Source organism: Scylla paramamosain, chromosome 25 (genome assembly GCF_035594125.1).
Source record: "Scylla paramamosain isolate STU-SP2022 chromosome 25, ASM3559412v1, whole genome shotgun sequence".
In the NCBI taxonomy this organism is placed as follows: domain Eukaryota; kingdom Metazoa; phylum Arthropoda; class Malacostraca; order Decapoda; family Portunidae; genus Scylla; species Scylla paramamosain.
In genome coordinates, this window is record NC_087175.1 from 13,644,765 (window position 1) to 13,660,864 (window position 16,100).

A 16,100-nucleotide genomic window follows, 5' to 3' on the forward strand; every position below is an offset into this window, starting at 1 on the left:
AAAACTTTAGATAGGCAGGAAATTAAAGCAATAGGACGGTAGTTTGAGAGATTAAAATAGTCACCATTTTTAGGAGCAGGCTGAATGGAGGCAAACTTCCAGCAGGAAGGAAAGGTAGATGTTGACAGACAGAGCTGAAAGAATTTGACTAGGCAAGATGGAAGCACGGAGGCACAGTTTCGGAGAATAATAGGAGGGACCCCATCAGGTCCATAAGCCTTCTGAGGGTTTAGGCTAGTGAGGGCATGGAAAACATCATTGCGAAGAATTTTAATACGTGGCATGAAGTAGTTAGAGGGTGGAGGAGAGGGAGGAACAAGCCCAGAATCGTCCAAGGTACAGTTTCGGAGAATAATAGGAGGGACCCCATCAGGTCCATAAGCCTTCTGAGGGTTTAGGCCAGTGAGGGCATGGAAAACATCATTGCGAAGAATTTTAATACGTGGCATGAAGTAGTTAGAGGGTGGAGGAGAGGGAGGAACAAGCCCAGAATCGTCCAAGGTACAGTTTCGGAGAATAATAGGAGGGACCCCATCAGGTCCATAAGCCTTCTGAGGGTTTAGGCCAGTGAGGGCATGGAAAACATCATTGCGAAGAATTTTAATACGTGGCATGAAGTAGTTAGAGGGTGGAGGAGAGGGAGGAACAAGCCCAGAATCGTCCAAGGTAGAGTTTTTAGCAAAGGTTTGAGCGAAGAGTTCAGCTTTAGAAATAGATGTGATAGCAGTGGTGCCATCTGGTTGAAATAGAGGAGGGAAAGAAGAAGAAGCAAAGTTATTGGAGATATTTTTGGCTAGATGCCAGAAGTCACAAGGGGAGTTAGATCTTGAAAGATTTTGACACTGTTAATGAAGGAGTTTTTGGCTAGTTGGAGAACAGACTTGGCATGGTTCCAGTATGCTGTAATTTTTTACTGCTGATATCAACTGTCCAGGAACTGGCATCTCAGTGGGCCTTTTTTTTTATTGCAGTTTTGTTGTCCTTGCCTGATGCCCCTCCTACATAGAAAGAAAAAAAAAAGGATCACATTTAACTTAATTCATTATTGTGTTACCGATTATGGCTTCCCTCCAAATACATGAAAAAAAAAAGGAAATATCTATAGAAGCTATAAATTAGTAATAAACAGCAGCTTTTGCATTGTCCTTTAGTATTTGAAATCAAATAATTTTGTTCAAGAATTGAATTATGGTACAGCAGCTGAAGTAATTAGGAGTTCAAAATTTTGTTTGAAAACAAGTTTGTTAAAAAAGGGAGGCGTTCAGTAACCAGGGTTCCACTGTAATCTAAACTGGAAACTTTACATTTCATCTCGTGCTAAAAACAGCTTCTATGAAGTTAGGTGTTTTGAAATCGTCTCTGCCAGTTTTTCTCATGCCCCTCAGCTGTTAACTCTGTACAGGGGTCTTATCTGTCTATGTACAAAGTATGCTTCACATGTAGGGTGTGTTTCCACTCATACTGTGCTTTTAGACAGGGTGGAATCAAAAGCTTTTCATCTAATGAACTCCTCTCCTCTGACTGTCTTCATCCTATTTTTCATTGCCACAATGCTGATTCTCGATATTTTCTACTGCTATTTTCACACTAATTGCTCTTCTGATCTCGTTAACTGCATGCCTCCCCTCTTTCTGCAGCCTCGCTGCACAAGACTTTCTTCTTTTTCTCATTCCTATTCTGTCCATCTCTCTAATGCAAGAGTTGACCAGAATTTTCAATCATTCATCCCTTTCTTTGATAAACTCTGGAATTCCCTGCCTGCTTCTGTATTTCCTCTTTCCTATGACTTAATTGAATTCTTTCAAGAGGGAAGTTTTAAGACACTTATCCTCTATTATTTGATTTTTCTATATGGAATTCTCTATGGGACCTGGCATTAAGTGGGCCTTTTTTTTATGCACAATTTTTTTTTGCTCTTGGCCCGTGGCCTTCTTGCATAATAAAAAAAATTTTAAAAATCTGCTTCTTTCCATGATCCTATTTTAGGTACAATATAACTCAAGATAATCTCTCCTTTCCATGTTTACAGCTTTCAATTTTAACCTAATCATTTCAGAACTTTCCTTTCCATAGACTCGACTCACTTTTAGGTTCTTTGTATTTAACGTGACTTCACCACCCTGCTTACCCTTCCTGTTTTTTTTTTTTTTTTTTTTTTTTTTTTTTTTTTTTTTTTACCAAATATCATACTGTCTATTTCCAATACTACTCAGCAATAATTGACCACTTAGTTTAGTTTCTGTTATTCCCATTACATCAGGCTTAAACTGCTCCAAACAATAATTTGATTCAGTAATCACTGAGATAAGTCCATTCATATTAGTATATGACACTTTCTGTTTTTCTTTTCTTCCTTTTTTCTTCCATGTAGCATTTCTGGAGTCTCCATAACTCTCCAGTAGTAACTCTTCATCTCTGTTTTTTTCTCATTTTTTTCCTTAGCTTTTTTTCTCAGCTTTTGTTCTTTTTTCCTTTTTCCAAATTCATGTCTCTCTTTAACCACATGGTCATATAATTGGTATCTTAGAGAGTTTTCCTGGCCTTGCCAGGATTTCTTCTGCTGTGACCTGTGACCTCATTCTCACCTTCAGTGGTCTCTATTCTGCTTCTGTGTATTTTCCAATCCTATGTACTTCCTGTCTCATGTACTAAGCCTTGGTCTTGGTCCTGGACTGCAGTAATGATTTTTCCTGCCAGCTCTTTTTTTTTCTCTCTCCCTTGCATGTCTTGATGGATTGTGTGTGTGTGTGTGTGTGTGTGTGTGTGTGTATTTACCTAGTTGTATTGTACAGGGCATGAGCCAAACTCATTTTATCCTGTCTCCATAACCATATTTATCCAGTTTCTCTTTAAACATGTTTGCTACAACCACTTCTTCCTTCAGGTCATTCCAGATTTCAATAGATCGATACAGAAGCTGTATTTCTTGATGTCACTTGAACATCCACTATTCTTTATTTTCTTCTGATGCCCCCTCATCCGTCACTCTGCCTCCTCCATCTGTGGTACAAATCATTTCTGCCTATTCTTTCTATATTGTTTACTAATTTATACATTATTATCAGGTCTCCCCTTTTTCTTCTCTCTTGTAGTACTGGTAATCCCATCTTTTCAAGTCTTTCTTCGTAGCTTAAGTCTATCAATTCAGGTACCATCTTTGTCCCTATCATCTGTATTCTTTCCAGTTTCCATATGTCTTTTTTTCTGTGTGGAGCTCAAACTACTGCTGCATATTCCAATTTAGGTCATATCATGCTTGTTATAAATTTCTTCATAATTTCTTTATCTAAAAAGTTAAATGCCTCCCTAATGTTTGTTAACAAGCTATATGTCGAGCCAAATATTCTGTTTATATGCCTTTTAGGTGATAATGTGTCCTGGATCATTACTCCCAAATCTTTTTCTTCATTACTTTTCATTATTATTTCTTCTCCCATTTTGTACTTCCATGAAGGTCTCTTTTTTACTTTTTTCTATTTCCAACACATGGCATTTTCTGGCATTAAATTTTAGTTTCCATCTTTGGCTCCATGCATGAATCTTATTAATATCCTTTTGTAACTCCTTGCAGTCATTTTCATCCTTTATTATTTTCACTATTTTTGCATCATTAGCAAAAAGGTTTTATATAACTATTTAGATTCCCTGTGATATCATTTACATGTGTTTGAAACATAATAGGTGCCAACACAGATCCTTGCAGTACCCCACATGTCACTGCTCCAACTTGAATTAATGTCTCTGATTACTGTTCTCATTTCCCTCCCTTGTAAATAATTCTTCATCTATCTCAATGTTGCTTCTCTTAGTCCTTCATTCTCTAACTTCTACATAAGACTTTTGTGGGGAACTTTATCAAATGCTTTTTTGAGATCCAGATATACTGCATCAACCCATCCTTTCCTCTTTTGTACTCCATCTATTACTCATGTATAAAAGATCAGTAGATTTCTGACATAGGATCTCCCTTTCCTGAATCCAAATTGCTTTTCTATAATTATCTTTTCATCTTTTATATATTGCACACATCTGTCTTTAATTACTATTTCGCAAAGCTTGTTTACAATGCTTGTTAGTGACACTGGTCTATAATTTAATGGTTCAATTTTATTTCCCCTTTGTATAATGTGACTGTTAGCTCTTTTCCATTCCCTTGGTACTTTTCTTTCTTTCAACAAGCTGTTAATTATATCCCATATGGGTTTCTCCATTTGTTCTTTGCATTCTTTTAATATCCATCCATTTACTTGATCTGGTCCCATAGCTTTTCTAACATCCAGCTCTTCCAGCAGTTTCTTGATTTCTTGTCTTTTTACTTGTATCTCCTGTATTCCCTCATTCTGTGACACCATTTTCAGTGCCACAAAATTGGTTTTCTTTGTAAACACAAATTGAAAACTCTCATTCATTAGTTCACTCACCTCCTCAGGAGTTTCATAAATTCTTCCTTCTCTTTTTGACTTGTTTATGTCATCCCTATGTTTATTTTTTTTCATTTATATATTTGTAGAAGAGTTTGGGCTCTTCCTTACATTTCCTTGCTGTGTCACTTTCAAAATGTATGTGTGTGTGTGTGTTTGTGTGTGTATGTGTGATTGTGTTTGTGTGTAAGAGGGCCACTGACCAAGGGCAAACAAAAATGTTAATAAAAAGAAAGGCCCACTTAATGCCAGTTCCCATAGAGATGTCAGATAAAAAAAAAAAAAAAGGATAGGTGTCTTGAAACCTCGCTCTTGAAAGAGTTCAAGTCATAGGAAGAAGGAAATACAGAAGCAGGCAAGGAGTTCTAGACTTTACCAGAGAAAGGGATGAATGATTGAGAAAGAAAGAGAAAAGAGAGAAAGAAGAAAGTCTTGTGCAGTGAGGCTGCAGGAGGAGGAGAGGTTTACAGTTAACAAGATCAGAAGAGTAGTTAACATGAAAATAGCGGTAGAAGATAGCAAGAACTGCAATATTGCTGTAATAAGAGAGAGAGGCTGAAGACAGTCAATTAGAGGAGAAGAATTGATAAGACGAAGAGCTTTTGATTCTCTAAAATAGTGGTGTGAGTGGAAGCCCTCCCATACACATGAAGCAAACTGCATACATAGACAGGTAAAGCCCCTTTACAGAGTTAGCAGTTGGGGTGAGGGTGGGGGGTAAGAATTATTGGCAGAGGCACACTGAATGCCTAACTTCATAAAATCTGTTTTAGATAGAGATGAGATGTGAAGTTTCCAGCTTAGATTATAGAGGACAGACCGAGGATGTTCAGTGTAGAAGAGGGAGGCAGTTGAATATCACTGAAGAAGAGGGGATAGATATCTGGAATTGAGTTTTTGAGGCATTGAACAATACTAAGTTTGCTCTGCCCCAATCAGAAAATTTCTAGAGGTCAGAAGTCAGGCATTCTGCAGGTTCCCTGCATGAAATGTTTACTTGCTGAAAGGTTGGACCTTTACAAAAAATATATGGAAAAGTGCAGGGTGGTATCATCAGCATAGGAGTGGATAGGACAAGAAGTTTGGTTAAGAAGATCATTGATGAATAATAGAAAGAGAGAGAGTGTCAGAATCCCTAAATGTGTGTGTTTTGTCCTCACATCTAGTGTGATGCAGCACTGTAGCTGTGCAGTACTACCATCACATCTAAAACTGCTCATGTGTGTGTTTCTCTCTCTCTCTCTCTCTCTCTCTCTCTCTCTCTCTCTCTCTCTCTCTCTCTCTCTCTCTCTCTCTCTCTCTCTCTCTCTCTCTCTCTCTCTCTCTCTCTCTCTCTCTTTCTCATTCTTTCTTTCTTTCTTTCTCTTTCTTTCTTTCTCCTTTCCTTCCTCCCTTCCTTCCATCCTTCCCTCCCTTTTCCTTCCCTCTCCACTTCCTGACCTCCTCCCCCCTTCCCTCCCTCCTTTCATCCAACCATCCATCCATCCATCCATCTGTCCATCTTGTATCAAACCTCCCTCCCTGTCACCTCCTCTCCACCTTATATGTCAGAGATAAGGGGCAAGGGATAGGAGGGCAGTGAAGGGAGAGAGAGAGAGAGAGAGAGAGAGAGAGAGAGAGAGAGAGAGAGAGAGAGAGAGAGAGAGAGAGAGAGAAATACTTTTCAAGAAAAAAAAGGTGTGTCTAATGTGCTGGGAAGTATGATAGTCAATGAATTTTCCATAGATGAAAGATGTACTGCACAGATTAATTTGATCTGAGAGTGACTTTGAATTTGAAGCTAAATGGTAGGAAATTCAGAAGACTCAAGAGTGTGAACACAAGAGAAAGTTAAGTTGGTGTACACATAGACACAACATCCATGCTTGGATTGAAAGTGAAGATAAAGTGGGAGGGAACAGAGAAGAGGCTGCTGTTAGTAGCCTCAAGCAACTGTGTTTTGGTGAGGAAAATAACATAGGGTTTAGTAGAGGAGAGATGATGTTCCACTTAGATTTAAAGTTGGGAATGTTGCAGAAATTTATGTAGAAATAGTTGAGGGGATATCAAGATATTTTGGGTCAGTACCAGGAAAGTAATCTGATTTAGGGTAATTTCTGGTTCCCTTCCTAAACAGAGTGTTAGAATCACTCATGAAATTATCTTGATGATGCCACAGCTGTACTCCTTTGGGATAAGAATGGATAGTAGGAGCTGACCTTGGTTGTTGATATAGACCAATCAGTGAGTAAAGTTAAGGCACCACACACCTAATCCCATTGTTCTAGAAGGACATCAACCAGTGTCAGTGATAAACCCTAAGCGACCTGAGTTGGGTGTGTGGGTGGGTGTGAGCTATATGTATAGGCAGCTTACCTCTTTGGGCACATCAACCTTGTATGAAGATAGGCAAATTTTCTCATCTAAAACTAAAGACCTATTAACAATTATGTTTCCCACTTATAAATATCACTATTGTTTCCAATCCATTCATTGCTGCTACAACCTCTGCAGGGATCCCAATGCTTACTACCTCCAGATGCATCTTCACAACTCCTTCATTCATGAGGGAAACCTAGATGGCACTGACTTCACCAAGGTAAGTGACACATACACACAAGGAGTCAAGGCATCACATTATGATTCATATAATTTTTTCAGTGGTCACCTCATGTAGAGCATCAGAATTGATAACAACAGAGGTATATGATCAGAATTGATAACAACACAGGTATATGATCAGAATTGATAACAACACAGGTATATGATCTACATGGTGCAGTGGTATGTATTCTTTTAATGTATGTACATAAATTATTTTAATCCTTGACTGATAATTGATATTGTAATGACCCAAACATAAAGGCCCCACAACCTTGGCTGAGGGTGGGTGCTTTCATTTACTGTAACCCCCAGAGTTTCATAATATCCAAGTTTCAGGATCCTTGAGTTTCATGCTGAGTCTTAAATTTCTACTAGCCTAACTTTTATGCATTTCCCCAAGTTTTCATGCTTTTGCTGCATATATGTCATGCATTTCTACCATTGGGGTCACAGATAGTAAAAATAAATACTTATATGTTATGTATTGTATACATATTTCCATGTACAGTTCACATACCTGAACATGCAAGTTCTTTATGTGGATAATACTCACAGCTGTTTGCATGTGAAAGAAAGGGAGAGAAAAGATGGCGATGACACCGCCACATTTTCATAAATCACAGAGCCGAGAGTTGTCTCACTACTTGGCAGATACAGCCAGTTAGTAAAGCAAGTGGAAGAGTTCCATAGAATTAGGAAATATGAAGAAGGAAAAATGGGACCCATAAGAATAAGGTTTTGCAACACAGGTACAAACAGAAGAAGTAATTAATGGATCTTGGAGGTTGTCTGGAGATGAAGAATATAAGAATGTATGGATAAATAGGGATATGGGTGAGACTGAAAGGTTGAAGCAAAAGGAGCTGGTAAATGAGGCTAAACAAAAAAAATGAACAATGAATGGAGGAGAAGAAGTTTTCTGGAGAGTAAGAGATATGAGAATAAAGTAAACAGTAAACAGTAAAGTAAACAGTAAGTAAGGTATGTTATATTAATGTAAATGGATTAATGTCAACTAAAATGGAATTAAATAAGTTGTTAAGCAGAACCGCACTGGATATTGTTGTATTATATGAGACAAAATGGAAAAATAAATGGGGAACTCCTGACATTGGTGATAATAAATATGATTTATGTATGAAAAATAGAAGTGACAAGGGAGGAGATGGAGTTACAATTCTGACTAAAAAATGTGTCAAAGTTGAGAAGGTAATAAAAAGTGAAGACAAGTCTGAAATTCTACAAGTGATGATTAGAAGTGGATATGGAAGTATATTGAATTATATAGGAGTGTATATGCGACATATGACCAATGCTTGGTGAAAAGAAGAGCATGAAGAGATGTTGGTAGATGTGTTGAAAGATCTTGAAAAGATAGTGATGGAAAGTAGTGATATAGTTATTGTTGGTGATTTTAATTACAAGGAGATAAATTGGGAGACATTGACAACTACTGGAAGTGAGAGCTCATGGAGTAATAGATTATTGAACTGGACAGTGGGAAACTTGATGACTCAGTGAGTTGATTGTAATACCAGATTTAGTGGAAGAGATAAACCATCAAGACTTGATTTAGTGTTTACCAAGGACATGGAAATTATTAAAACTATACATACACTATGATAGCCCTCTAGGTAAAAGTGATCATGTGTTGATGGAATTTAATTTGAAAAATGGAAATGTAATCATTGATGAAAATTATAAGGTAAGAAGATTTAAATATGGTAAAGCTGACTTTGAAAAATTAAGAAAGGACTTTGTTGCCTTGGACTGGAAAGATTTTGAAGAAGCAGAAGATGTTTGGGAAAAATAGGATGGATTTATAAGGGTATATAATTCTGCTGTGGAGAAAGGAGGAATGATATGTAGAAAGGGTAAAGAATGGATCAGTACAAAATGCAGAGCCTAGAAATTGTAAATCAAATGCTTGGAAAAGATGGAAAAAGAGGAAAACTGAGGGCAGATGGGAGGAATATATTGATATTAGAAACATGTACATTGAGATAATAAGAATGGAGAGAAGAAACTATGAAAGAGATATAATAGATAAATGTATAAATGAACCCAAACTATTCCTTAAACATATTAATGGGAAGATGAAGAAGAAGGAAGGTGTATCAAGATTGAAAGTTGAAGGAAAAATCTATGATGATGCACAGGATATGGCTGAGGTTATGAACAATAGTTTCAGATCGGTATTTACTGTGGAAGGGGAGTTTGTTGCTGGAAGGAATAAGTTGGTCAGGAATATACTGAGTACAGTTCCAGTCAATTATGAAAAAATACTTAAGATGAAAGAAACTGATGTAAGTAAAGCAACTAGTCCAGAAGAAGTATCAAACTGGATTTTGAAAGAATGTAGAGAACAACTGGCTGATAAAATTCACAGTCAAGTGGTGACATCACTATCACAGGGAAGAGTACCAAAAGATTGGAAGAGAGCAAATATTACACCAATATACAAAGGAGGAAATAAGGAAAATCCACTAAATTATAGACCAGTGTCCTTGACTAGTGTTGTAGGAAAACTAGGTGAAAGAACAATAAAGGAAAGATGGATGGAACACTTGGAAAGAGATAAAGTTTTAGTAAATTGTCAATTTGGATTTAGGAGGGGAAGATCATGCTCCATGAACTTATTGTCCTTTTATTCAAGGATAGTCGATATTGTGCAGGAGAGAGACGGATGGGTGGATAGTGTCTACTTAGACTTTAAGAAAGCATTTGACAAAGTACCACACTGAAGACTGCTGTGGAAGATAAAAAGTTATGGAAAAATTGGAGGAAGACTGCTGGAGTGGATGGAAGATTATCTGGATGATAGAGAGATGAGAACTGTAATACAAGACCAAAATTCATCTTGGCCAAAAGTAACTAGTGGTGTCCCACAGGGGTAGTGTTGGGACTGATAATATTTGTAATATATATGAACGACATAAATAAAGAAATAGTTATATGAACTTATTTGCAGATGATGCTAAGCTGATGAAAAGGATAAAAAATGCAAATGACTGTATGGTACTGCAAGATGATTTAAATAAGATAAATACATGGAGTAAATCTTGGCAAATGAAATTCAGTTTAAGTAAATGTAAAGTAATAGAGTTTGGTAAGAGTAAGAAAAGAATGCAATATCATTATGACATGGATGGTGTGAAGTTAAAGAAGTCAAAAGAGGAAGTGGATTTGGGAGTAATAGTTACTGAAAATTTGACTCTGGACAGACACATTGATAAAATTACTGGAGAGAAGATGAATTTGTTAAAAAGGGTAAGAATGGCATTCTCATATTTGGATAAAGAAATTATAAAAAAATTGTTGATTTTCATGTTAAGACCAAGATTGGAATATGTGGCAGTGGTGTGGTCTCCTCATACAAAGAGGAATATTATAAAATTAGAAAGAGTACAAAGAGCAGTCTTTAAGATGGTTCCAGAGATGAGTAAGTCGACCTAAGAAGAGAGATTAAGAATGTTGGAAATTCCTACCCTTAAAAATAGGAGAGAGAGAGGAGATTTAATAAACATCTATAGAATGATAAATAGTATGGAAAATGTGGAAAAAAGAATGTTTTAGAAATTTAGACACACAGAGTACAAGGGGGTCACAATAAGAAGCTTAAGAAAGTTAACTGTAGAAAAGACATCAAGAAGTATAGTTTTCCTCATAGAAGTGTGAACAGATAGAATGAACTCGGTGAAGACTTTGTCAATGCCGTAACTGTCCATGCTTTTAAAATCAAACTGGATAGATATAGAGATGGGATACTATGAGATTACTTCCCTCCTGTAAACCACAACTAGGTAAATACACACACACAGGAGAGTAGTGAAAGGTAAACATTGTCAGTATATCAATAGGGAAGATGGTGGCCAGTATGGTAAATGTTTTCGAAGGATTCAGTGTAGCTCAAACAAATAAAAAAATGGAAAAGTGAAGAAAATGTGAAAATAAGAGAAGAAATATGTAACTCAGCATCAATAATAAAGACATGGAAGGAAGAGAGAGAGAGAGGTAGGTGGTGACACTGTAAAAATGATATCGAGTGAGAAAATAGAGATGAAAAAGAGGGAAATGGAAAGAAAAAAGAAAACAAAGAACTGAGAGAAGAGGTGATAGAAATAGTAGACTTAAACAAGAAATACTGTGAAGAAATCAAGAAACTCAAGAAAGAGAATGAGGAGTTAAAGAAAGCTTTACAAGAGAGAGAGATTAAGGTTGGAAAAGTAAAAGAACTAGTGACAGAGGAAGTCAAAAGTTGGAAAGAAGAGAGAGAACAACAACGAAAGGTGGATATGGAGAAGATAATAAGGCAACAGCAACAGGAACACAATAAGGATATGGAAAATGAAGGGATTAAAGTAATAAAATGAAAAATAATCTTGTGAGAGACATGGAAGAAAGATGTGTGTGGTGGTATTTGGGGTCAAGGAGAAGAACCATGAAAAGCCATGAAAAGAGCTAGAGAGAAAGAAGTGAAAGGGCTAAGGAAATTATACCAGAAGTGGAAGAGGAAGGAGAGGAGATAATTGAACAAAACTGAAGAGGTTTATAGGATTGGAAAGTACGATAGAAGTGGAACAAGACCAATGAAAATAAGATTCATCTCATAAACAGCAGCAGAACATGTGTTACAAAGAACAGGAAAATTGGCAAAAGTAAAAGGAATGAGGGGAATATAGATAAAAAGAGACATGAAAAAAGAAGAGAGAAATAAACTGAAAGAGTTGAGACTAGAGGCATAGTCAAAAAAAAAACGAGGAGAGAACACAGGAACGAGCAAGGAAATTCATTTGGAAAGTTGTGGACATGAAAGTTAGGAAATGGTGGCACAAAGATGCCACGCAAGATCACAATGGGAAAGCTTAAAAATTATGTATACAAATATAGATGGTTTGGTGTCGAGCCTATTGGAACTTAAGGACCACCTTAAGAACAATAAATCAGATTTGGTATGTTTGACAGAAACCAAACTAAAAGAGGAAATAAAGATGAGATTTGCAAAGGAAGGTTATAGTACATGGAGGCGAGGCAAAAAAGGAAAGGGAGAAGAAGGAGTGATGATTTTGGTAAAAGAGGATATTGTTGTTGAGGAAGTGGAATATGGTGATGGAATGATGGAAACTTTGAGTGTTGTGATTAAGATCAAAGGAAGTAAAAAAAAAGGAAAGTTTTTGTGATGTACATACTACCAAAAAACTAATGCATAGGAGGCCAATAAATATAAAACTATGCAACTAGAAACAAGAAATTGCATCAAGGAAAGTGCTCTTAGTAGACAACTTCAATACTAAAGGAATTAACTGGGAGGAGATAGAAGTGAAAAAAAATGTCAGGACTTGGAGTGAAGAACTTATGCATACCATAATGGTGAATACAATGAGACAATGGATGAATGAACCTACAAGATGCAGAGAAGAAGAACGATCACAGTTGGACTTTGTGTTTATAAAAACCTTAGAAAGTAGACCAAGTATACTTTGTCTGAGTCCACTGGGAAGAAGCAATCATGTGACAATAGAAATAGTACTACAAGAGGAAACAGTGTTGCACAGGAATGAACAATTTAGAAATGGGACACAGAACAATGCTAAGGCAAACTTTGCAGATCTTAATAAATTTTATGGAAAAATGAACTGGAAAGAGCTATTTAAAGGTAAAATAGTGTAAGAAAAATATGAGATATTTTTGAGCAAGTATAGAGAGGGGTGCAATAGTTTGTACCAAGTTATATATTAAAAATTGGGAAACATGAATGGTATACTGCTAGGTGTGTAGAAGCAAAAAAGAAAAAGGACAGGGCATGGAAGAAAATGATGAGAAAACCAAACAGAAGTACTAGGGAAGGATACAAAAAGGCAAGGAATGAATATAGTATAATAAGAAGAGAAGATGAAAGAAACTTTGAAAGTAACATAGTAAGAAAATGCAAGGAAGAGCCCAAACTCTTCCACAGATATGTAAATAGAAAAATCAAACATAGGGAAGAAGGAAGTTGAATTATATAGACCTTGAGTCGTGCATTTGAACATGAATTGGCCAGAGGAGATAGTGAAAGCAGTGTATGCTGGGAACTTCTAGTTCTACCTGAAAGAATCCTAAATGCAAATCTAGGGTGGAAAATACTGCATTTGAATCACCCAGAGACTGAAGAATCTCAGCAGGAATAGTAGATGCATTTAATTTCCTGAAGTTAACAAAAACACACTAGTTGCCTTGTTTCTTAGGAACAAGTAACAAAGGGGCATTATGAGGAGAACAGGCAGGTTCATTCCTGATGCAACATACCTTGCACAGCTTCATCAAGCAGATCTCTGTAGCTGTGTGGCACCCTGTAGCTGAGGATGTATGAGTAAGATGGCTTGGACTCAGGTGTCAGATGGATGGAGTGAGTGATGACGTCTGTGTGGCTGAGAGGTTCATCAGGGAGTGAGACAACATTCCTGAAAGAATTGAGGAGATTGAGTAATTCTTGTTGATATTATGGAAAATCAAGAACAGATATGTGATCTTTTGTGATAGGCAGGAGAGAAGACATGTTATGGTTGTCAGATGCAAATATGTTATTAATAGAGGAAGAAGGAAAATAATCCAAGGTTACAACTTTCTCAGAGTAAGGCAAGGCTTCTCTGAGTAGCACACCTGCTTTGAGTTTGACAGGCATAGATGTGACATTTTTCAGCCAGATTTTGCAGAATCCTTTGTTATTGATTGTGGTAAGAACAGATTCTAACTCAACACCTTAACATGGAGATTGTTGTGCAAAGCAGAGGATGTCAGTGCCTGATACAGCAAACTTAACCTTAGCATTTACAACATATTAAGCACATTCAGATAGTGTTACTGGATCTGTTAACAAAATGCAGTTAGAAGAAGTTACACTGTGGTTAGACTGGGAAGATGGTTGAGAAGGAGGCTGTGAGACTAACAAGCTAGATAATGTAACATAAGAATCCTGTGTGGATAATGTCTGGTCACAAGGAGAAGGAAAAGCTGCAACTGACTTTACCACACCAGCAAGAGGAGCAGTATCATAGGGAAGAATAGTAGGAATATAAGTATCCCATTGAGCGATTTCATTGATAGCAGGGAATAAGCTGATGTCATACTTGCACATGGTGTTGAAGCCTATGAGGAAATCAGCACTGAAGGAGACATTAAATACAGTGTAGAAATAATCACATATGCCTGGCTCTTGGGGTGATAAGGACAGTGGTAAGAGTGTTTTCCCGTTAGATAAGACAATTTTTCCAGATAATACCATTGAGGTAAATGTCAGGAGGTAATTCAGTGATATGGTTCTGAGAAGAGGAAGCAAGTCTCCTAAATACATCCATCTTGATAAGGTTAACAGCAGCACCCATGTCAAAGAAAGCTTTGTATGATGCAGAGTGACATGTAACATTTGTGACAATGCCTTTAAATAATCCTGCATATCTAATGTTAACTGAAGGAATTGCTGAGTTAGGATGATGGGTGAAGTATACCTTGTGCTTTGTATGCTGTTTAGGTGCATAAGAAGGTGGATGATTTAAGGATTGATGATGCTATGATGGATTGGCTGGAGAAGGACGTGGAAAGTTTCCTGACAATCTGAGACTGTGTATGATATTGCCTGCAGTCTTGCAAGGATTGACCTACCCTTTTGCAGAAGGAACTAAATGCATCAGGATTGAATGCATCAGAGTTAAATGCATCAGGGTTGAATGAGTGTCTTGCTGAGTTATCAAGACCAACCTTACACCGTGCGATAACATTGCCAGGCAGCTTGCAATGAGTGCAAGTGATATTCCTGGACCTCAATTTTGATCTAGCATAATGATATCTGTGTGGAGAAGGATTATGTCCAGCATAAAAATGTCCACAAGAAGGTGAAGAAGGATGAGAAGGCAGGTAAGGAGCTGAGATGGAAGAGTCAGGTGAGTGAGAGTCAAGTACATGAACAGGCTCAGAGCTGGGAAGAAGACACTTATCAAATATTACTTTGCAGACATCATATATGTAATCTGTTTTGTTGAATTCAATATCACTTGCAACCTGGAAGTTGGGAGCATCAAGGAAGGTGGTGAACAAGAGATTAGGTGTGAGTCTTTATAACTCATCCTTTGATAGTGAGTCACCAGTAAACTAATTTGAATCTTGGAGTTGAGTGATCAATTCCAAGCTCAGAGAGGAAACACTATTTTCTGCCTTGTTAGGATTAGGGTGTGAGCAGACGTACTGTGTAATTGATTTTGAGAGTTTGAGGAGAGAATGGGCGACTCCAAGCTTTGAATGATTGGAAATTATTTCTGACAGTGAAGACTGTGACCATGTTTTCATGAAAAGATGTGTGCATCATGAAAGAATGGATGAGTAAACATACACAGAAATATTAAACACACACAGAATAACACACAATGTGATAAACATAGAACAATAATAAATAATAATGAAGGACAGAAGGGAATAATATATACACTGATAGACAGACAGACAGACAGACAGACAGACAGATGATTTAAGAGACAGGCAAACAGATAGATAGATGGATAAACACGACTTAATATCAGAAGAAATAAGAGCGGAGAAGACAAGAATAATCAGAATGAGATGGAATACTTAAATTTTGGCTGTGATGAAGGTGACAGCCAGATGACTGGAGAATAGATGGATAGACACAACTTAATATCAGAAGAAGGAAGAGTGGAGAAGACAAGAATAATCAGAATGATATTGAATACTTAAATTTTGGCTGTGATGAAGGTGATGGCCAGATGACTGGAGAACACAGCTGGGAGGAATCAGGGTGGAGGCGGGAAGAGATGATCTTGGCAAGTCTGGGCAGTGAGAGGGCAGTGGTGGGGAGATGACGGCGGACAGGTGTGGCAACCAGGTGGCGGTGAGGTGCACAGCAGCAGACAGGTGGGGCAACCCAGTGTGTACTGCGGCCTGGGAAGATGACCAGATGAGGTGTGACTGTGAGTACCAGGATAGGAGAGGGTGGTGGGTGGGGATGGCTTGGGAAGGAGCCAAGGAACACTCACACCTCAGGAAGAAGCAGGGATGGCGACCAGGCAAACCAAAGAGGGTGAGCAGGAATGGCGTGATGAGCAG

General features: G+C 37.5%; 1 protein-coding gene across 1 annotated transcript in view; it reads left to right on the forward strand.

Annotated features, from left to right (window-relative positions):
- The window catches only part of LOC135113220 (uncharacterized), a 633,180-nt gene that overhangs the window by 484,714 nt on the left and 132,366 nt on the right, over nucleotides 1-16,100 (forward strand). Inside the window, exon 50 of the mRNA XM_064028389.1 lies at nucleotides 6,915-6,999. Within this exon, the coding sequence (XP_063884459.1) occupies nucleotides 6,915-6,999 (85 nt within the window). The remainder of the gene's footprint in view (nucleotides 1-6,914; nucleotides 7,000-16,100) is intronic.